Source organism: Neomonachus schauinslandi, chromosome 5 (assembly GCF_002201575.2).
Source record: "Neomonachus schauinslandi chromosome 5, ASM220157v2, whole genome shotgun sequence".
NCBI classification, from domain to species: domain Eukaryota; kingdom Metazoa; phylum Chordata; class Mammalia; order Carnivora; family Phocidae; genus Neomonachus; species Neomonachus schauinslandi.
In genome coordinates, this window is record NC_058407.1 from 91,994,493 (window position 1) to 92,017,876 (window position 23,384).

At 42.5% G+C, this 23,384-nt stretch overlaps 1 protein-coding gene across 3 annotated transcripts in view; it reads left to right on the top strand.

Annotated features, from left to right (window-relative positions):
- Positions 1 to 23,384, top strand: part of DUSP16 (dual specificity phosphatase 16) — a 95,629-nt gene that overhangs the window by 62,093 nt on the left and 10,152 nt on the right. For all 3 annotated transcript variants that reach the window (XM_021690527.2, XM_021690526.2, XM_021690528.2), the window contains one exon: positions 11,238 to 11,401. In XM_021690527.2, the coding sequence (XP_021546202.1) occupies positions 11,238 to 11,401 (164 nt within the window). The remainder of the gene's footprint in view (positions 1 to 11,237; positions 11,402 to 23,384) is intronic.

Consider the following 23,384-nt stretch of genomic DNA (forward strand, 5'->3'; position numbering starts at 1 on the left):
ATGGTTAAAGACCAAATACACATTTCTTTGTTTTGCATTAGATTTGCTAGTCTAATTAGAACTAGGAGGGAGTAAAAGTGTATTTGACTCTACACTTTTTCAATTTAACAGGGATCTAGATTCAGTCAGTAGATCTGTATAATAAACCTATAGCTTTGTTTAGTGGAATCCGTTATCATCCTTCCTAATGGAAGTACAGTAGAACCCTGTCTTGCTGGTGACAGATTTTGCTGTGCACGCTGTTGTTACCATCAGTTCTGTGACCTAGTGACATTTCTTCTGTCCTTTTGTCTAGAGAAGGGTGTCTTCAGTCATCCCATCCCAAATCCTGCATTAGTTGGTAAAAGAGATGGAAATGAATGGATTTCAGTAAAAGTACTACAGCTGCTCAGGAGTTGGCTGTTCTTGGGTTTAAAAAGCTACAGGGACTGAAAGCCCCTGAAAGCAGACTAAACACAGGTGCCGTCTTGCCTGCTGGCGGCCGTGTCCCTGCGGCCCAGCTTGGTGAGGCCCTGCAGCCTGGATCGTCTCTCTCCAGCTGCTGCCTGCCAGTGTGGTGAGCCGGTTGGTGTCGCTGCCCCTGCTCCCAGTGCCGAAATCATAACTGTGGCTGTGTCTTTTTTTTAAAATGGGCTGCAGACCAGACTAAAGATAGTTCCTTGGTTCCTCATCCCGATCCTCTGCACGAGCCAGATGACGGCAGCCTCAATGAGCACGGTGGCCTCAGCCTTGCCCCGGTCATGTCACCTGTGGCTCTGGAGAAGCGCCAGACCCAGGACTTTCATCCAGTCCACCTCTCAGGGTTTCGTGGGCACTTTTGTGGTTGGGCCCGGGGCTGAGCCACCAGAAAAGCAAAAGGCTGGCCCTGCTCTTGAGAACCTAGCGACCAATTTGGGGAAATACGCCTAAAGTGGACAAAAGAGGGGCATATGATCCTGCGCTATGCTGTGTGATACAGTGAAAACGGTGACAGGGTGTCATCTGCAGAGGTTGGGGAAGATTTGATTACGGCAGTGGGGTTCTAACTGAACCTTGGAAGATGAGTAAGATTTGGAGGGGGGGCCTTGGCATTCGGACGGGGGGAGAAACATGATTCAAAATATCAGGACTGCACTTTGATTTTAGAGGGCCGTAGGGGGACTAGAGTAGATTTCGTTTGCAAAGGGGAGAAGTGGGAATTGAGAAGAGATGAAATCAAATTATGCAAGCTCTTTAAACCAGAAGGACAAACTTGTGAGCTGTCGGGGATTTGGCTGCAGGCCCTGCCGCCTCCCAGTCCCCTAGGTCTGTCTTCTGAGTTCTCAGGGTGTCCACTCTCTTCCTCCTGCCAGCAGCCGAGTCAAGCCCAGAGCATCGCCCCCGCTCTGAGTGCTCCGGGAGCCTCTTCACTGCCCTTCTCCTATCTTCTGCCTTGCCACCTACAATCCATTACTCACACTGGAGCCAAAGTGGTATTTTTATTTTATATTTTAATGTAATCCAGATTATATAACTCCCGGGTCTAATATGCATCATTGCTTTTCGGATAAATTCTCAAATCCTTCACTGACTCACCAGGCCCTATAGTGGCTGGCTCCTGCCTACCTCTCCAGCTTCATCTAATGCCATGTAGGTCCTCAGTTCGTTTCACTTCTGTAGGCCTCCTCCTGGTTGTTGCAGACCTGCGGCATCAGTGTCTCAGGCCTTCACAGAGGCCCCTCCTCCTGTCGTCCGCTCACTCACCCTAGCGTCTCCTGCTGGATTCAGTGTTGTTGTCAAGCCTTCCCTCGCTACCAGGCGAAGTTGGTTTTCTTTGTTATACACGCTTCTTTGCCACCTACCTGTAATTAGTTAATTATTCATCTAATTATTTGGTTAACATTTATCCCACTAAACTGTCCATTCCAGAGAGGGCCTCTGTTTTGGTCACCACTGCCCCCATTACCTAGTGCTATGTCCTGCTCATGGTAGGTGCTCGTTAAATGTCTCTTTGAGGGCGCCTGGGTGGCTCAGTTGGTTAAGCGACTGCCTTCGGCTCCGGTCATGATCCTGGAGTCCCGGGATCGAGTCCCACGTCGGGCTCCCTGCTCAGCAGGGAGTCTGCTTTTCTCTCTGACCCTCCCCCCTCTCATGCTCTCTATCTCATTCTCTCTCTCAAATAAATAAATAAAATCCTTAAAAAATAAATAAATAAATAAATGTCTCTTTGAACCTACAAATGATTCCAGTGGTCTCGAGTTGTTTGGTTGACTGAACAGGTAGCCCTTGCTTCCTGCCTGCTTTGTCAGGTCTCCAGGGAAGCTGTGCAGTTGGCCAAAGAGGACTGTGGATAGAGAGGAATACATAGAAGTAGTCTATGGGAAAGCCTGCTACGGGCTAATCAGAAAGATTTGAGCTTCATGTAGAAAGGCCTGAGAGATGAGTTATATGGTGATTCACAGACAGTGTACAAGTTAGTCAAATTTGATTTTTAAGAGTCATTCCCCAGAGACCAGACTCATAGCCCTTTTTCCTCTGACTCATAGAGTTATCTCCTGATTAATAATCTCATTTCACCAAGCCCTTTGATGATCACAGTAGACCTGTCCAGCAGCCATTTCATCCTGATCTGGGTCCTAATTGTAGTTGGTCTGATTAGTTTCCTGAGGGATGTGCCCTGATTCCCTGAGCCCTGGGGTATTATTAGACCTTCCAGATCGTATGGAGTTCTGAGCTACTTAGGGACATCTGAAAAAATTTTCTCTCTCCACCTTTCATGTAAAGTCTGCAGTACACTGAAGATTGGGTATGACAGAAACACAGTGAGGATTCAGTGCTGCTTTTCAATGACCAAAGTAGCACTCACCAGTTCTGCCTTTTTTCCTTTAGTAGCAGAACAATGTTTTTCTTGTCCTGTGCTGCCTCTGTCACCCTGAGAGTCTTCTGGGCATTGTGGTCTAGGAATAGGAAGCATATTCTGGGCCCCCACCCATGCCAACATCGTTTTAGGCTTTGAATGGAATCAGGAAATCCTTCTGAACACCAAAACTATACAAGACTTATGTCCATCAACAGCTATTCATTGTAACAAGGAAGGATTCAGTAAACATTTATTGAATTTCAGTTATGGGCCAAGCACTGTGCTAAATGCTGAGGGGATTACAAAGGAGTGTGAGACATAATTCTTACCCACGGCAGTTCACAGTGTCTTCTAGCTGGAGAAACAGAGGTCACAACACACACACAAAGATGATTCATAGTTACCAAGTCATTGGCAAATACTCATTGCCAGATGGTTGCCATAAATTTTATGGAAGTTCTAAGTTGTCAAGATCATATATAGATACACTGGTCAGGAAAGATTTTGTTTGTTTTTTAAGATTTATTTATTTATTTTAGAGACTCAGAGAGCACACATGCAAGCAGGGGGAGGGGCAGAGAGAGAGAGCGAGCGAATCCTCAAGCCGATTCCCCGCCAAGCACGGAGCCCAATGTGGGGTTTGATCCCGGGACTCAGATTGTGACGTGAGCTGAAATCAAGAATCGGCTGCTTAACCAACTGAGCCACCCAGGCACCCTGGAAAGATTTTTTTTTTTTTTTTTTTAATGCAAGAGAAGAGTATTGAAACTGTCAGTAACTCAGTAAGGGAAGATAGTAGGGTGAAATTTGTTTCTGGGACCTGGCCCCCATCACCAACCTGAGACCCATGGCCAGTTCTCCTGAGCTCTGGGTGTCTCTGTGTTTAGAAGGTTTTGATGTAAAGTGTATTTTATTGGTTATGGTAAGAAATCTTTGGAATATACTTCCGTAGAAGAAGTATGACTTGTGCTTGCCTATGGTTTGGAAGGAAATAACAAAATGGATTGGAGGAGAGATTAAATTGCCAAAGGCCCAAGATTGGAAAGCACATTGTGTTAGGAAAACAGAAGACCAATTTTCCTTCTCCATGGAGGGTGGTGGCATGGAAAATCAGGTTGGGCTGTGGACTGGGATTAGATGAGGAAGGGTCTTGAATGTCTGGCTCACAATTTTGGATTTTATTCTGTGGGTATTGAGAGCAGAGATCACATCAAAACTTTATTTTTAGGGTGCTTAATCTGGCAGCAGAGTGGCCGTGAGTGGGGAGGAGGACAGGTGGATCAGAGAGAGCTGTTACTGAGTTTATCTAAGAGTGAGGGATGAAGGTCCTGGAGCAGGGGGGCAGCAGGAGAATGGGAAGGCAGGGCAGAAAGAAGAGACATAAAGGAAAGTCAGTGTGGGGATGCCTGGGTGGCTCAATTGGTTAAGTGTCTGCCTTCGGCTCAGGTCATGATCCCAGGGTCCTGGGATCGAGCCCCCGCATCGGGCTCCCTGCTTAGGTAGGGAGCCTGCTTCTCCCTCTGACCCTCCCCCTGTTTGTGCTTTCTCTCTCCCCCAAATAAATAAATAAAATCTTTTAAAAAGAAAAAAAAAAGGAAAGTGTGTTGGCACAGCAACTGGATGTTGCTGAGCTGGGAGGTTGGGGTTGCCATGGATGGGGATGCAGAAGGAAAGAGAGGGAGACATTGGCTTTGACTTTAAGTGTCAGTAAATCTTTTAAGTGAAAATGACCAAAGGGAGTTGAAAGTGTTAGCTTGGATTTTGGGACCTCAAACAGTACAAGCTTGGAAATCTTTGATTTTCAGGTGAAATGAGCCAGTGTGGTCTCTTTAATAACCTCCCTTTGCATGCCTATGGCAGTAGGGGCCTCCTGAGTCTGTCCTTCTCGGGAAGTCCCTGGACGCTGATCGCTTACCCTTGTCTTCACATCTTCATGTCACTGCAGGACCAGTCGGGCTGCCTCTGCAAGTCTGGCTCCCCTCCTACAGAACTCATTGGTTTTATTCAGCAAGTGGTGGATTCTGGCCATATTCCTTTTGTTTAGGTATCCTGGTTGCACTCTTTAGAATAATCTTTGAGGGCATTTATTAGGGGTACGAGCTGTGTGTTCTGGATGTTTTAAGAGGAGGAGTTTCTGGGTGTAGCTGCGTATTGTCAGTTGGAAAGATCAGTAAAATAGCTATCATTCCACATCTTCTGAGAATTCTTTACTAAACAGCACTTCTGGATTTTGCTAATTGATTCTGATAATGTTATCTTAAGAAATAATAAGATTTAGACCTTCTGAATCACAAGAAATTGCATTATTATAGTATGTGGTGGTTTTTTAATGCTAGTACTTTGAAACTTTAAAATCTGTTTTGTTGTCTAGGTGATAACTGTATTAATCCAAAAATTAGATAGAATTTCTCATTCCCTGACTGCGCCAGGTGAGAGAGTTGTTTAATACAGAGTGAACTTTTTTGGAGATGTCATTTATGGGACAAGTTTTGTGAGACCCAAGCTACTTGTCCGGCTTCCTGGACGGTCTCCACAGAAGTGCATATCTGTCCACTTTCCTCTTGGTCTGTGCTCCGGTAGATACGGAGCAGATGGAATAGGAGCTTAAAGTTAATGCCTTAGTTATTAGGGATTTTTCTCATCAGCGCTGCTCAGTGGAGATTGGCTGAAAAAGACACAGATGGAACATTACTAAAGATGTTGAGAAAAATCTGCCATGCTCTCTACCCTCCCAGAAATGATTTATCAAACATGTGTGGCTTGGCTTACCCAGACCAGCCTATTGTACAGCTACTTATGTATGTTTGCTTTCTCCAGGGGCGGGAAATTATGGTGACTTCATTTTTGTTTCATTTTTTTAACTAGTTTCAACTCTCCATGTATACAGTTTGCGGACCCTGGAAGAATTCTAACCACACTTGAGTCTTTTTGTGAGTGGCTAGAGAACAGAGAACAGAGCTGCTGGAATCAGTCACTTCATTGTGAAGTGAAATGTACATCTGTTGTGAAATAACATTTCAACAATCGAAATATACGTGTCAGCAATTTAGTTTTTAATATTAGGATTGTCTCCTAATAGCAAAGTAGCAGATTTTATTTTCAGGATGGAGAGACCTCTTCTCTACAGGTGGGGTGTACTTAAATCCTTCACATGCACTCTGGAAGAAGTAAGTGAATGGGTTGTATTATGTCACAAAAAGGGAGTCTTTGTTTTACAAAGGTTAAACTACATGAGAACTATGTTTAAAAAGTATGAAACCATATAAACTATGAAAATGATTTAATATGAAAAATTAATTTGCATTGGCTTTTTAGAAGCATGTCTTTCATAAAATCGAGCTTGGTATAGATATTATTTCCGTATAGAGCTGTGGAATCCCTTCACAGTGTGGGAGGGAGTAGCCTTTAGCTCTCCTTCCTGCTCTGCATGGCTCTGTGGGGCTGCGAGAGCTCTGAGGGACTGGCCACCTGTTGGCACTGAAGCGTAAGCAAAGTCCTGTGTTTCTCCCCGCAGGGAGCTCTCTCTAAAGGGATGGAATTGACATTTATCTCTAGTTTAAGACCAGGGAATCCATTTTTCGAATTTGAGACTTCAACATTTATTTCACATCACTAAGCTTTGGTAAAGTGCTAACTTTTATTACAAATACTCCTTTTTAAGAAAAATCACTGTGATTTATAACTGGTTGCAAGGGTCAGAGAGAAGAGAAAAGAGTGACTAATTGGAATTGTTTAGTAGAGTTGTTATATGTATTTTACTTAGCAGATTTTTTCCCCCAAAATTAAATGTGGTTCACATTGGCTTTTACAGAAAATGGTATTTGTGATTAGAATTGTGAAGGTGGTGCTCTGAAGGAAGAAGGTTTTCTTGGCTGCATGAGAATAAAATGGTATATAAGTTATGAATGCCTTTATACCAAACGTTTTCTCTGTTCAGAGTAATATATATGTTTTTATTTATAAACGTGCATTCTACTGGTTGGATTTGTGGAAGACTAACAGAAATTGTAGTTTGTCTGCCTGTCCAAATCTGTGGAGGTGGCCAAAGGTGTCTGCACGTCTACCTGCCCGTCCCCTCGTCCGTATTTCTTTGTGGGCCAGGCGTGTCTGCACACACGTCTTCCTCTTGAAAACAAACATTTCAGCATAAGGGGAAGAGTGGATACCACCATTTCTAGATTCAGTTCTATCTTCAGGAAGCTTGTCTGGGTTACATGACTTTGCGTTTTCTCCATTCCCAGATGATAAGCAGCATAAAATCTAGGGAGAGGAGAAACGTGGTGAGATTGGATGGTGAGTTCAATCCTTGACCAACTTTATAAGTATTTTAAAAGCTTTTCAGCACGAGAGGATGATGAAATGATGTTGTGTGTTCTTGTCATGCAATCTAACACAGTCTGGGGGACAGTGGAGGGTTATGACAGGGCAGAGAAGATGACTGTTCTGTATCTGTCAGCCATTTGTAACAAAAAATTTGCATGGATGAATTATACTTTTCTTCTTGTGAGTTCTGGTTTGTAAGAGGAAGAAGGACATTTTAGACATATTTCAGAACTGAGTGGCTGATGAGGCCACAGATAGTTTTTCAAGAGTTCGGGGAAATCAGGCAGTGTCTCATCTGTTGTTAATTAATGAAATGAAACTAGGGTCACTAGAGTACAACAATGAATGAAAGGTCAGTGAATGGAAAAAACTGTCAATGAAGGAGGGTGTTAGCAGAGTGGAACATTGTCCTAGATAAAGATCAGGGAAAAAGTACTCTTTGGCTGAGGTAGTGTTTTCTGGAAGTGACTAGGAGCCATAGTTTGGGACATTTCAGTCCAGACTGAGCACTAAATGAATGCTCTGATTTCAACGAAATCTGTTAAATATTTTAAGGCTATTCAGGTTTGTGCCAGAGATTAGTTGAAAAGATAGTAAAAAAGAAGTTTTTTTGTTTTATAATGTGTTCTACAGTGTGTTATTGCTGTTTTGTTTGGCTTTTTGGTTTTGTTTTGAGGTTAAACACTGGTTTCTTGCTCTCAATTATTTCTGTTCTCTTAGAATTTTCTAGAACCACCCTCACTTTTGAGATCCCCCAAAGTTAAAGTGATTTGGGATCACGGTCGTAATTAGTGTTAAAGCTGACCTCAAACAGCCCAGGCCTGCTGACGCTGTCGATGATGGTTGCCAAATTGTACCCCCTCTGAGAGTTGCCTTGTGGAGGATGGCCTGGAAGTCCTTAGGACAGCTTCACCACCATCTTGCACACTGTGATCATGAACAAACCAGTGACTGTATTTCTATCTTAACTAGTTCATCTGTCAGCTCTGTTCTTGGTTTCATGTGAAATGAGTGCATTTAGAGTCTCTTGTGTCTCTGCTCATGTCAGACCGCTTTCCCTTTTTTCTCTCTCATTGAAGCTTTTGAACCATATATGGCTCTGGGGAAGTGAGGCTCTGCCATCAGTTTGGGAGAGGCCCATGGCCATTTTTAGCCTGGTATTGAGACCTAGCAGGTCATGGCTAGTGAGGGCAGGACCCCATAGAAATCAGCAAGGCTATCCCTGCATCCTTACAGTTAATCCTGTAGTATTTGGAGAAGATGCATAGCACAGCGATTGACAGTATGGTCTCTAGGGCCAGACTGCTGGGGCTCATGTCCTAGTTCTGCCAGTTGTTACTCCGTGTCTTTTTGAACCTCTGTTATCCTATCTGTAAAATGGGAATAATGATAGCACCCACCTTCTAGTTATAAAGATTGAATAAATACTTGTAAAGTGCTGAGAGCAATGTGCGTCACTTAGTAAATGTTAGGTAATTCTTTGATTACTTATATTATTTGTACATCTGATTACTTATAAATTTAAAATGGAATTCAAGTGGAGTTTCCTTGGATTGTCTCTCTTTTCTCTGAGAATGTTTACTGGAATATTGTTCTGTTGGAATTAAACCAGAGACTAGTATGTGAACTGTTTTGGAGCCAGGATAGAAAAAAAATGTGAGAACAGTTCTTTGTAGAAACACCAGAACCACAGAAGTTAGTAGAAGCTAACATTTGAACTCATACAATTAAATTGTAATCAAAATAGTGCCTGTTGGTTATTATGGTGGGTAGGTGTGAGATAGGCAAAGAATGGTGAGACCCTCCCTTTAACACTTACTGTTATAAAAAATACTTTGGGGAAAAAAAACCACACACCTCACTTAAATATAACTGTATTATGCAATTAGACTGAAAAAGAACAGAACACTAATAGGAGCAAAATTATAAATCCTAGTCCATGACCCTCATATACATAGGCCAATATAGGCTGACCCCTTTCTTGAGATTGACAGTCGGTCATGCTCATGGGTGTAGGAATTCTGACTGACTCCATCTCAGTACTTGGAGTGGTGGCCCTAGTGTAGCATTTCCTTAAGTATGAGTTGCCCTAGCTATTAAAAGATTTTAGTGGGGGAAATGGCAGGGGTCAGGCCATGGTCAAATAAGTTTCCCAAACTTATTTGAGTTAAATTAAGCTTGTTTTTTTGGAGATATTTTTTGGAGCCTTTAATATGCTAATGTGCACTGTGATTCTCCCAGGGAGGTAGGATATGCAGTACTTCCCTTTTTTTTTTTTTTTTTTAAGAATTTATTTATTTATTTGACAGAGAGAGAGACAGCGAGAGAGGGAACACAAGCAGGGGGAGTGGGAGAGGGAGAAGCAGGCTTCCCACGGAGCAGGGAGCCCGATGCGGGGCTCGATCCCCGGACCCTAGGATCATGACCTGAGCCGAAGGCAGACGCTTAACGACTGAGCCACCCAGGTACCCCACTCCCCTTACTTTTTGGACCAGTATCTCATCTGTTAGCTTCCTGCAGGACCCCAGTGCTTTGGCGCACACTTTAGGAAATATAACCTGAGAAACATTGCTTTTTTCCCTTTGTGTCCCTGGTGAATCCTAACAAGATGTAGCTGAACAATTAGCTGGGGACAGAAGGGATGACACTGTCCCCTCCCAGCTCCTTGCGCATCTGCAGTTTTTGAGGGCGTGTTTTGTATGCTTCTGGAAGTGGACTGAAGACTAATAGAATGTAACTCAAGGATCCGAAGATAAATATTAAAAGATTTTAGTATCTTGTTTAAGGCTTGATTAAAGAGGTAAAAGTAGGGGCTGCCCTGTCTCCTAATAACGTGTTAATTGTTTTTTAATTAAATAGTACTAAAAATATACAAGTATTTCCTGTGATCCAATCTCTTTGCTTCCTGACAAGTAGTAAGGGTTTGGCTAGCAGGGGATTTATCTGAAAATTTATCAGAATCTTTAGGTTCTGGGTTTGGGTTTGGATAGCAAGGAGTGTTTAGATTGGAAAACCCAGGGAAGACCCTACTCATTTTTTCTTTTCCAGAGGAGGTGAGTGTGCCTCCTGTGTCTGGACAGATTTCTCTTCATTACGAAATGGCAAAATTGTGACTTAATGAAGGTCATAGAGCAGATCACTGTAAGGACTAGACTAGGAAAAACGGGGTTCTTCTGGGTCTAAGAATCTTGTCACGAGGCCTTCATGTCCCCTAAGCAGTTAGGGTCTGTCACCACTTCTTCATAGTGCTCAGCAAAATGAACTGCGGAGCCCAGGAATCCGTGGTAATTATGGGAACCTTAATTAATGGTCCAGGAATTTCAAGGGCTTGATGTGGAGGCTGTTTGCAAGAGTAGGGGTGCATATGTTTGTGATACCTATGAAATAAAAAAAAAACCTATATAGTAGGAAGATTTAAAGTTAATTCTAGAAAGAATTTTTAATTGATCAATTTTATTTTGATGAAATAACATCTGGCCTCAGTTCACGGGTTTTTTTTTTAAATATCCTCATTTTGCTCCTGTGAATATTTGTCTTGGCTTGGTTATTTGCTACTTATTTTAAATTCCCTTTAAGTTCCACAGAAAATCATTCCTTTGGGGGGTGGGGAGCCAGGAGGAAATGTAGGGTATGTGATGTTGGAGAGCGAGAGAGAAAGAGAGGAGTCCTTCCAAGTGTCCTCACGGCCACATCTCCCTCTCGTGGCCCCGTAAGCTAAGGCTCGGTGCCGGGCTGTGCACCGTACTTAGCAGTTGGTGACTGTGGGCAGCAGTATGTGTGTAGGGGTGCTCACTTACATCTGTGGGATTTGCTTTTGCTTTTTTTTTTTTTTAAGATTTTATTCATTTGGGGGAGAGAGAGAGCACGAGCAGGGGGAGGGGCAGAGGGAGAAGCAGGCTCCCCACTGAGCGGGGAGCCCGACGTGGGGCTTGATCCCAGGACCCAGAGATCACAACCTGAGCGGAAGGCAGACGTTTAACATCTGAGCCACCCAGGTGCCCCTGATTTTGCTTTTTAAACTGTTTTGTTTGAGCAGTTCATGGAGGGCTGATTTTTATCTTTGTATATGGCCTAATTTTATGATGTTTATTCTTAGGTGGGTTTGCAGAGTTCTCCCGTTGTTTCCCTGGCCTCTGTGAAGGAAAATCTGCTCTAGTCCCTACCTGCATTTCTCAGCCTTGCCTACCTGTTGCCAACATCGGGCCAACCCGAATTCTTCCCAATCTTTATCTTGGCTGCCAGCGAGATGTCCTCAACAAGGTGGGTGCTTTGAAAACATCCTTCACTGCAGGGTTTCTTGTTAGTAGCTGGAGAAACTGTGATTGCCTGTTCGCTGTCATTTTAGGCACATGCTGCTTCCAGAAAGGAAGTACACCATGCTCAGTGTGACTCCCTGCAAGCAGTTGGTTGGGTTATCTTCTGGAGGGCTATTTTGTTTGATGTTATTGATTGCCACAAGAAACCTAATCTGTTGTCATATTGGCTTGTTCCTCGAAGGTCCAGGAGACCTGGGATAGGACAGGATTTTTCAGAAGTTTAGCCTTATTTTCTTAGCGTATTAATTGTTCTATTGTAGTAATTGGGCACACTCAGGAAGGCTAAGGCTTCTTAGATTATTTCACATTTAGAAATGTATTTACTGAGGCACACTAGAAAGGGACTCGAGTTGGGCTTGGATTGAGGAAGGACCTCTGGCCGGAGGGATGGGGGGTGGGAATAAGATGGTGAGGCCAGGGCTAAGGGCATGCATTTCAGGCTCCCCTGTCAGAGGCTCGCTGGAGCAGTTTCACTGAGAAGAGGGAAGAGCATGGATTCTCGCTGCAAAGGATGTGGGCCATACTGAACATGGTGTGCCTACCAAAGGAACCCATATTGGAACCATTGAGTATCTGATGGTACGAGCGGTAACAGTAGTAGAACTCAGCTCTGTCTGCCTCCACAGCTCATATGGTCTTAACCAGTAGTGGTGGGAACTGGGCTTCTCACTGCCCAGAAGAGTGGTTTTTCCTCTTAAAAAAACTCTTTTTTACACCACCTGTAATTGAAAAAGCAATCAAAGATGTTAATTCACCTGTTGGTGATTTACAGGTGCCACTTTCCTGTAGGAGGGGCGATACCTTAACATTTTCTTCTTGGGTAACTGAAAGAATTGCGCTGACCATAAAACTAGCTTCCACATTGGCTTGCGTTAGCATGTGAAAAGCAAAAATACCCTACCGTTGGGCAGCGATGAGGCATTCTTTCATTTCTCTTTTTTGTTTTAAAAACTCCTGCCTCTCTAAAATTTTGCCTCAATACTGTTATTAATACGTCTGCTTTTATGGTGAGATATTTGAAAATTGATAGTTTATACTTGTATTGAGCCTTTTCTGGTGGAGTCCCAGTTCCTTTGAACATGTGATTATTATTAATTCTCTTTTAAAGATAAGCAGACTATGTCACAGAAAGCAAAATTAATTTCCTAGAGTCACATGCATCCCTGGGGCAAAGCTGAAGATGCTTTAGTTAAAACTCAATCAGAAAATGAAATAAAATTCCTAGTTAAGAATCCTGTTCAGAATTACACCCCAGTTAAAACAAAACAAAACAGAAAACTAACCAGTCAGCAGGTGCTTTTTACAAATAATTGCAGTATAGATCACTTTTGTTGCTTTTGACATTACATTAAATGGCACATTTTTGCTATGTACTGTTTGCAGGTTTAACAAGTGTGTCAGTTAATAACTCTGTGAGTGCCTGCAAGGTGAGAGCAGTTAAACTGGACTCTGGAGTTGAGGATGGGGGAAAGCGTGGTTTTTTTTCCTCCTTTAATTGGCTTCTCAGAATATACTGCACAGGATACATCCACAGATGCATTGGGAGGAGGGTGGGTGTAAGGGGAGGAGTGGATTTATGGAAGTTCATGGGAAAACAACTTGGGCAAGGAGTTTCTGTGGAAGATTGTCTGGAAACTTCTTTGAGACAGATGTATGGATTAGAGAATGGTGAGAAGTCAGCATGCTTTGAAAGCGGTGAGTAGAAACTCATATTGACCTGGATTCATTGTTGAGAAGAGTCGAAGCACTGAATGGGATTTTAGTGATCATATAGTCAGTCTTCTTTCTTTGATAAATGAGGAAGCTGCTATTCCAGAAATATTAGATGAATTCCACAACATCACCCAGCAGATGAATTTTGGGACCCGGTGTGCCTCTATTTTAGGATAGCTTGAACTGATCTTTCGGCTCAGCTCTCTGATTTAAACTTTACAGGAGAAGTAATATGCTTCTTCTCTTCCTGAAGATCTCCAAAGATGAAGATTTTATAATTTTCCCTTTTTCTTTTTTTAGATTTTATTTATTTATTTATTTATTTGAGAGAGAGCGAGAATGAGAGAGTGAGAGAGCATTGCAGGGGGGGTCAGAGGGAGAAGCAGACTCCCCACTGAGCAGGGAGCCCGATGTGGGACTTGATCCCGGGACTCCAGGATCATGACCTGAGCCGAAGGCAGTCGCCTGGGTGGCTGCCCCTTATAATCTTTCCTAATAGTACATTTTTTTAAAATTAGAATTTAGAAGCTGAAGTCTTTAAAAATAGCAACTATAAGACCACTAATTTTATTACTTGTTTTTTTTTAATAAAGTGCCACCAAAATGTTTTGAAAGCATGTCACAGAAATTTTCTTAGGAGGATCATACTATTTACCATTTAAAATGCTAGGCTCTTTATATTATTGCATTTAACCCTCATATTAGGAGGTAGGTTGACCCTGGGTCATTGCCACTTACCCAAAATTTTGTGACTGGGAAGTCATGTGCTCAGTGGCAAGAAATCATCCTCAAACTCAAGCTGCTATTCTGGCTTTAAGTCCTATGTTTATGTAAGACCAGAAATACCCATCTTCTGGAAGATAGAACTCTCTGTAATAGGCTGTTATGAAGGACTGACAAATCACTGCTGAGATTTTCTTTCCCTGGTTTTCCTACAGCATATTCTATACCAGCACTGCCCACTAGAAATGTAATGTAGCCACATACTTAATTTAAAATGTTCCAGTAGCCTTATTAAAAAAGTAAAATGGAACAGGTGAAATTTTTTTTTAAAGATTTATTTATTTATTTGAGAGAGCACAGGAGAATGGAGGAGAGGGGCAGAGAGAGAGAGAAACTCAAGCAGACTCCACACTGAGAGTGGGGGCCCGATGCGGGGCTTGATCTTACCACCCTGAGATCACAACCTGAGCCGAAACCAAGAGTGGATGCTTAACTGACTAAGCCACCCAGGCACCCTGGTGAAATTAATTTTGATAACATTTTATTTATCACAGCATATCTAGCATTTCAGTGTGCAATCAGTGTAGAAAAACTACTGCTATATTTTTTTGTACTAAGTCTTTAAAATCCGGTGTATATTATACTCACTGCACATTTCAGGTGCTCAGTAGCTTCCTGTGGCTTCTGGCTACCACAGTGGACAGTGTAGGTTAATGCTTTCAACATGTATTCATTTTACTCTGGTTTCAAGGGCATGGCTCTTCTGTAAAAGACCGTAAGAAGTTATTGGTAGCAAAAAGGATACTCTCAGTTTCTTTTTCCCTCACGACTATACTTTTGTTTCTCACAGTCTGTTCTTTTATTTTCTAGTCTTGGTACGAGGGCTGGAACAGGAATGGCTCATTGTACTAAAAGTAGTTTACTGATGCCCAGTTTGCATCTGAGCGGAGCAGGATTTGAGCAAGAATCTCCAGTTACTATGTGAAAGACTAAAGATTCTTGATTTTTTTCTGCCTTATCACTTAACGTTTCCAATAGAAACTTTTGTTTCACACTGAAAGACATGAAACAGATGATGGAACTACGTGTCGCCAGTATCTAAGCCGGAGCCGGAGCCGGGTCTGCAGTGAGGGCGGCTTCTTCCCTGAGGCGCTCTGGCCGTCCTCCCTCCCCGTGTAAACAGTGTGCTGTGGGCGAGCTCACTGTTGCTCATTCGCTCTTCTAACAGGCACAAGGTTTTCCTGTGCTCCCTGGTCGGTCCGCCTGCCCTCTCTCTGGTTTTCTTGCCGGAGTTAGCCTAGACACACAATACTGGATTTCCGTATGGTCTAGGAAGACAAAAGATCCAAGTTATCAGTACACATACACCACACAGTGTGCAAGTTGGTTAGACAAGGCCTGTTCATTCCGCAGTGATGCACAAGACAGGCTGACTGACGGTGGAACTCCCTCCGGCAAGGCAGCGTGGCTCGCGGTGGAGAGCTGGCCTCAGAGCTGGGCAGTCCTGCGTCCCAGGGCTCCGCCTGACCAGCTGCATCACGTCAGCCAAGTGGCCGAATCTGGGCTTCTTCACCTACAACACCTACAAACCGTAATGATTCCTGCCTTGTAGTGTTCATGTGAAGTTCAAATGAAGTGACGTGTGCCAAGCACCAAGGACAGTTCCTGGTCTGTAGGGACCCTGATTACTGTCAGCAAGAGGCCAAGTGTAGGAGCTGCTAGGGTGAGTGCTGGATACAGTGGGTGTGGTCGAGGAAGGCTGGACGGAGGAAGTAGGACTTAAGGTCAGTTTTGAAGGCAAAAGGAGTGGCAAATGCAAAATTATTTATTGAATTGACTTCAGAAAGAAAAATTACAAATCCGTTATCTAGAATTGTGATGTCTGTGGTGATTTAATGTGATCGCTCTCCTCAGTCTAGCTGAACATGGGAAACTTGATAAATAGAGCAGTTCTATTAAGGCGATATATCAATCTGTATCCCATATACTGCTCCACAGATTATAGAACCCCTATTAGGAATTAGTCCAACTACAGGGCAAAGTTCATTTCATGGTTTAGGAGAGAGAAACTTTTAAAGGTTTTTTTTTTTTTTTTTTAATTTATTTGACAGAGAGACACAGTGAGAGAGGGAACACAAGCAGGGGGAGTGGGAGAGGGAGAAGCAGGCTTCCTGCAGAGCAGGGAGCCCGACGCGGGGCTCGATCCCAGGACCCTGGGATCATGAGCCGAAGGCAGACGCTTAATGACTGAGCCACCCAGGCGCCCCAGAGAGAAACTTTTAAAGGGAAAGAATTGTGAATGGAAATCATAAGTAATAATAAAATAATAAAATAAAGATTTGTTTTTTGACTAGAAAAAGTCATTTTTGAAAGTTTTCTTAATTGTATATTGAAGCCGGAATCCATTTTTTAAATTCTTAAGGGGCAGTCTCTTCTACTTTGCAGATGAACCCTTTTATACCCAGCCTGCTATATTCAGTGTGAGTGACCTACTTAAGTCTAATGAGGAGAAGACAGTTTGAATTAGTGAAAAATGTACATGACTTGTTTGGGGGGGGGGGGGCAGCTTTTTGAGACATAATTCATATACTGTATGATATATAAGCTATTTTTTAATGAGATGTAATTGACATATATAAAGTTTCAAGTATACAACATGATTTGATATTTGTATGTATTATAAAATGATCACAGTAAGTCTAGTTAACTTCTGTCACCACACAGTTATAATTTTTTTTCTTGTGATGAGAACTCTTAGCAACTTTCAAATATACAATACAGAATTATGAACTACAGCCACTATGCTGTAGTGGTTTATTTTATTACTGGAAGTTTGTCCCTTCTGACCACCTTCACCCATCCCCCCCAATATGTTCTCTGTATCTGTGAGTAGATTAGATTCCTTTAGATTCCACATGTGATATCATACAGTATTTGTCTTTCTCTGACTTCTCTCACTTGGCATAATGTCCTCAGGGTTCATCCATGTTGTCGCAGATGGCAAGATCTCATTCTTTTCTTATGGCTGAGTAACACTGCATTGTGTACATATACCACATCTTTATCCAGTTGTCAGTCGATGAGCCACTTAGGTTGCTTCCATATCTTGACTAAATAATGCTGCAGTGAACATGGAGGTGCATGTATCTCTTCAAGTTAGTGTTTTCATTTCCTGCAGATATATACTCAGAAGTGGACTTGTTGGACCATATGGTAGTTTTATTTCTGATATTTTGAGGAACCTCCATACTGCTTAACATAGTATCTGTACCAATTTACATTCCCACAAGCTATATTTTAAATTAAGACAAAGTAAGGGAATGAACGTTTAATGAGACTCTTATATTATGTGCCACTTATTTTGTCCTCATATAGCTTTACAAAATAGACATCATTAGCCCTATTTTACAGGTGAGGAAACTAAAGCTGAGTGAGATTACACAACCTGTCCAAGATCATGCAGGTCATGAATGGTCACGTGCTGGGTGGTGCTCTGGTTTTTCTGGGGCCAGTACCCATAGACTTTTAATTATTCCTGCCACACTGAGTTCATCTATGCCGCAGGAGGGGAAGGCCGAGCATACAGGTGCATGTGCTGCTAGAAAGGTAAATGTAGTTAGTGGAAATTTATACAAATTTGCTTCTGTTTCACATTTTTCAGTGTCACAGAAAACAAGATCATCCATCGACTGAGAGTGAGGATAAAGGGATACATAGAGCATTTGAAGAAAAAGGGAAAGGGGTGGAATGGCGTCTAGGAGAGAGGGAAAGTGAAGGGACTAGGGAAATAAAATGATTGCTGAGGAGTGTGAATCGATGTGAATCTGAGCAGCATTGTTGAGCATTTTTCCCTGGCTGTGTTCAGCTGCATGGGTGGTAGAGACGCAGACCAGGTGGAGAACTAGATTTACCCAGAGCTGCATTCTTGCCGAGTGAGTGTGAAGAAGCCATAGTGGGACAAAGGAAGGTGGATGCAAGGAAGTGGTTTATAATGACTGCAGAATTTCACTTGAGCAAGGCAGGCAGACGACATGAGGATCAAGGACAGAGAGAAAAGGAGGTGGGATCAGCGACGTGTAGATCCTGGGGAATCGAAGGATTCCAAGAGTGCTGGTATCAGAGACAGCAGGCCGGAAGGAGAAGAGGAACAGTCCAAGAGTGGGGTGTGTAAGGTCGAGATTAGGGCTGGTTGCTGGTTGTTGGCAATGACCGAGGCCAGACCAGGTCTCAGTGAGTGGTCAAGGTGAGAAGTTCAAAGAACTGAGAGGCCAAGGTGTTGGAAGGGTATTTGTAGGCCAGGGAAGATTATTTTGTCAGTAGAAAGCATATGTTAGCAGACTTAGTGCAAAGTTGAGCTAAATATTAAACAGCATAACAAGTGTCCTCTGGAAGCTTACAGACTGTGATGTTTAATTATGGGACACAGTAATATTCAGTTGTGTAGGTTTTATACAACATACTAAAAACGGAATGAATTCCATAAATATCTCTTTATAACATAGTAAGAAGTCATTGACATTCATCTGTGAATAAAAGCAATCATTATTCTGTAAAACAGACCCATTCTTCACAATTATAGTTCCATTCCAGTTCTAGTCAGAAACATTGACTAAGATGCCCTCTCAGCCACGTATATATACATTTGTAAAAATAAGCAGGAGAGCAAGTTAATAGTGTGTATAGCTACATGAAACTTCAGACCTCAGAGATTCACCGCCATCTCAACCCTGAGGCTCTTTGCTGAGGCGTGTCTACTTCTCCCACTGGGACAGGATGCTTACCAGGAGGCACGGTGTTTGTTTTCAGACCTGTTTAGGCCAGTGGCCTTGTTATTATAATTGTGCATATCAATTAAAATATTACATACACCCATGAAATATGAATGAGGGAATGAAGAGAGTTGTTTTTCTATGACCTGAGGTAAATGTTTCGGGAAGATTCCGGAAGAACAAATTGCTTTATATTTTTTCTGTCTAAACTAGGGCAGAACTAGCAACTGTAAAATACCCGGGGGTCATAATCCAGGATTCTGTACTGATGTTCTACAAGTTTTTGCTCTTCTTCAAAGAAATGGAAACTCTAAGTAGTAGATGCATTTGGTTGTGATTTGCTTAAGAATGCCAATCAGCTAACTCCTACCAAAAAAAAAAAGCATGGTCCTGCATCAGAAATTAGTGAATTAATGTATTTATTTGTTTTTTTTATTTTATTTTATTTTATTTATTTATTTATTTATTTATTTATTTATTTATTTGACAGAGAGAGACACAGCGAGAGAGGGAACACAAGCAGGGGGAGTGGGAGAGGGAGAAGCAGGCTTCCTGCGGAGCAGGGAGCCTGATGCGGGGCTCGATCCCAGGACCCTGGGATCATGACCTGAGCCGAAGGCAGACGCTTAACGACTGAGCCACCCAGGTGCCCCTGTATTTATTTGTTTTAAATTAAAATGTTTCGAGTGTGTATGTATCATTTTTAATGATTTCCTCCTTTAACTGACTTTTTCACTGATGTAGTAACTGCCAATCCAGATTATGTTTTGTGTTTAATTTAGTAGCCAAATCATATTTAAATATTACATGGTAACATTTTAGGATTTTTTTGTTTGCCTCTTTGATTTCAAAATTGGCCATGTTTTATCAAGTCCTATTGTATTACAAAAAGAATTTCGGGGAATAACTGATAATTGATCTAAGTAGATTTTTTTTGCTATAAAATTTTTATAAATCAAGTTATGTTTATCATTGAGATCATTTCCTTTTTTCTCATTTTGTGTTTAAATTATTTTACCATCACTCTGTTTTAATACATTAATGCCTTTTTCCCCTTTCCCCCTTTTGCCAGTTGTTTAAAAGTAAAACTGCTGGGGCATCCGGCGGGCTCAGTCAGAAGAGCATGTGACTCTTATCTCAGGGTCATGAGTTCGAGCCCCACATTGGGTGTAGAGATTACTGCCCCCCCCAAAAAAACCTTAAAAAACCCCACAAAGCAACTCCTTAAATGCATCTATTATGGTACATTGTTTTGTAAGTGAAAAATACTTTATTGAGCTACAACAGCATTGTGAGCCTGGCTTATCGAAGGGCATCCTCTTCATGTGTCCACTGTGTCAGCGTCAAGGGGTTGCTGCGCTGGGTGTGTGGCAGCTGTGAGCACGAGGGCAGGGACCGGGCACGCCGGCAGCCTGTCCTCACCGTGCAGCGGTAGACGCCAATGTCAACGCGGCCCGGAGGCCAGCACCGTGATGCCTGTGGCCGCAGCGGCCGGAACAGTAAGGGAAAGCAGAGGGCGACAGAAACACCTTGACTGCATCTCCTCACCTGTGTCCTGAGTTGCTGGCTCGGAAAGCCTCCTCGCAGAAGCTCATGGCCAGAGTGGTGCCCTTTTACTTTCTAATTTATTAGCGATAGTTGAAAAGGGCATAAAGAATGAAGTTAAACTTTATATGACTTCATTTAGTTAAAAAGGATGTGTGTATGTAGGCTAGTTACCTTGTTGCTCCACCTAACTTGAATGAGAGCATGGTGACTCAGGACAGATTCTGGAGATGAATGTACTTGGATTTGAATTTGACTCTATACCACTTGCTAGCTGTGTGACTTGGCAAACATGCAACCTCTCCAAACCTCAGTTTCCCCATTTTTAAAAAAGATTTTATTTTATTTATTTATTAGAGAGAGTGAGTGAGAAACAGCCTGAGAGAGGAGAGGGTCAGAGGGAGAAGCAGGCTCCCCACTCAGCCGGGAGCCCGATGCAGGACTCAATCCCAGGACTCTGGGATCATGACCTGAGCCGAAGGCAGTCGCTTAACCATCTGAGCCACCCAAGGTGCCCAGTTTCCCCATTTTTAAAATGAGGATAATAGGGCGCCTGGGTGGCTCAGTTGGTTAAGCGACTGCCTTCGGCTCAGGTCATGATCCCGGGAGTCCCGCATTGGGCTCCCTGCTCAGCGGGGAGTCTGCCTCTCCCTCTGACCCTCCCCCCCTCATGCTCTCTCTCTCTCTCAAATAAAAAAATCTTAAAAAATAAAATGAGGATAATAATAGTACCCACGTCAGAGGGTGGTTGTACGAGGATTAAATGAGACCATCTATGTATTTATTATTGTTTTTCATTTTAATTCCAGTATAGTTAAAATGCAGTGTTTTCTATTACTTTCAGCTGTGCGCTATAGTGACTTAGCACTTCTCTACATCACCCAGTGTGCTCATCACGACAAGTGTACTTACTTCTTCATCCCTATCACCTATTTCCCTCATCCCCCACCCACTCCCCTCTGGTAACCATCAATGTATGCTCTAGAGTTAAGAGTTTCTTTCTTTCTTTGTCTTTTTTTTCCCTTTGCTTGTTTGTTTCTTAGATTCCACATAGAAGTTGAAATCATATGGTATTTGTCTTTCTCTGACTTATGTCACTTAGCATTACATGCTAAGCTAGCTCCTTCCATGTTGTTGCAAATGGCAAGATTTCATTCTTCTTTATGGCCAAATAGTATTCCATTGTGTGTGTGTGTACACACATACCACATCTTCTTTATCCATTCATCTATCAATGGACACTTGGGCTACTTCCATAATTTGGCTATTGTAAATAATGCTGCTATAACATAGGGATGCATGTATGCCTTTGAATTAGTGTTCTTGTATTATTTGGGTAAATACCCAGTAGTGCAATTACTGGATCATAGCGTAGTTCTAGTTTTAACTTTTTGAGGAAACTCCATACTGTTTTCTAGACTGATTGTCCCAGTTAGCATTCCCACCAACAGTGTAGGAGGGTTTCTTTTTCTCCACATCCCCGAGAGACAGTCTATTTAAATGTTCAGCCCGGTACTTGGAAATAGTAGGGATTCATTAGCTGTTAGATATTATTCTGGTAGATATTATTTTATTAATATGTACTATGTACCATAATATCATTATATTATTAAGCCTCTAGCAAAGGTGCTCAACAAATTTTTTTTTTTAAAGCTTTTATTTATTTATTTGACAGAGAGAGACACAGCGAGAGAGGGAACACAAGCAGGGGGAGTGGGAGAGGGAGAAGCAGGCTTCCCACTGAGCAGGGAGCCTGATGTGGGGCTCGATCCCAGGACCCCAGGATCATGACCTGAGCCGAAGGCAGACGCTTAACGACTGAGCCACCCAGGTGCCCCTCAACAAATATTTTTTGATTGAATTTAGGTTCAGTGGCCATTTCTGTAAACTGTAGGTTATGAGAAGTATATTGTGAGAAGTATATTACTTGTGAGAAGTATATTACTCTTCCTATGGGGAAATCAAGTTTGACAGTCATTATATACTTGTAACATGTTTTGTCTTTAGTGAGAACTGCCTGTTATCTTCTGAAACTTCTAGGTCTTCATTACTGAATTGGGTGGAAAGTGATGTAACTACCTCCCTTCACTTTTAATTTGTAGTCCTGTTGGTGGATAGGAGAAAGACCTATAAAATGATTCCTTAAGGACCATTGCAAGAAAGGCCTGAAAGGCTCCTTAACTCCAGTGACCCGCTGCTGTGCTTACATGGGAGATACTGCAGTTGATCGAATGGTAGTAATCTCAGCGTGGAAAAACAAATGTGACCTTTGCTACATGTGCAAAAGCTGAAAAGTTGTAGTACACACCATTAAGATCTTCACAGCCTGATTGTGAACCTCCCAGAAGCAAATGAGAACATGAGAAGACTGGGGCTCTGGCACAGCGCCAGGGTCAGTGGGTCAGTCCAGGAAACTCACCTGGTTCCCAAAGCTGTTTCTTGACATTATCATCTCCTAGTTGAGAGAGGGTTGCATACATGACTTGGATTTATTAAGTCTACCTTTTATGTAAAATGTATTTATTGTGCCAGATGTGGTAAACGAAGAGGTTTAGAATTGGCATATTTCAGGAGGGAAAATAGGAAGAAAATGACCAACTGTCTCTCAGGTAGTTGGAAAACTTTTGTAGAGGAGGTACCATTCCAAGAAAGGGAATAAATGACCAGAGTTGCTTAAAAGAGAATTATTTCAGGCTTAGAACATTTCAAACTAAAGGAAGTGGGGTTGTGTAGGCTTGCCTGGAAAATGGTAGACAGGCTGTCGGTTGAACAAACACGTATTGAGTACAACTAGGTACCTGGTGCTGAAGGTAGAAAAACAAGTGCGAATCAGTCCAAGGTCTCACTACTTCATTACTTAATAGGAGAGACAAGAATTATCTGCTCATTACAACAGTGTGCTCGGTGAACAAAGTACTTTGGAAGGGCAGAGAATGGAATGGTGAATTATGCGTCAGTGGAAGGAGCTAATTTCGGTAAAGTTAATTTCATCAAAGCCGGAAAAGTGGACGAGAGTGACCAGGAAGAGGAACAGGGCCTACGAAGCACAGGAGTGGTGTGAACGGCAGCAGGGAGGGCTGGGTGTACATGTGACATTGGGGGATTTGGACAAGAGCAGGCGGCGACACGACATTGAAGTGTGGGCAGAGCACTTAGCCCAGGTTTGGTTACTCTGGA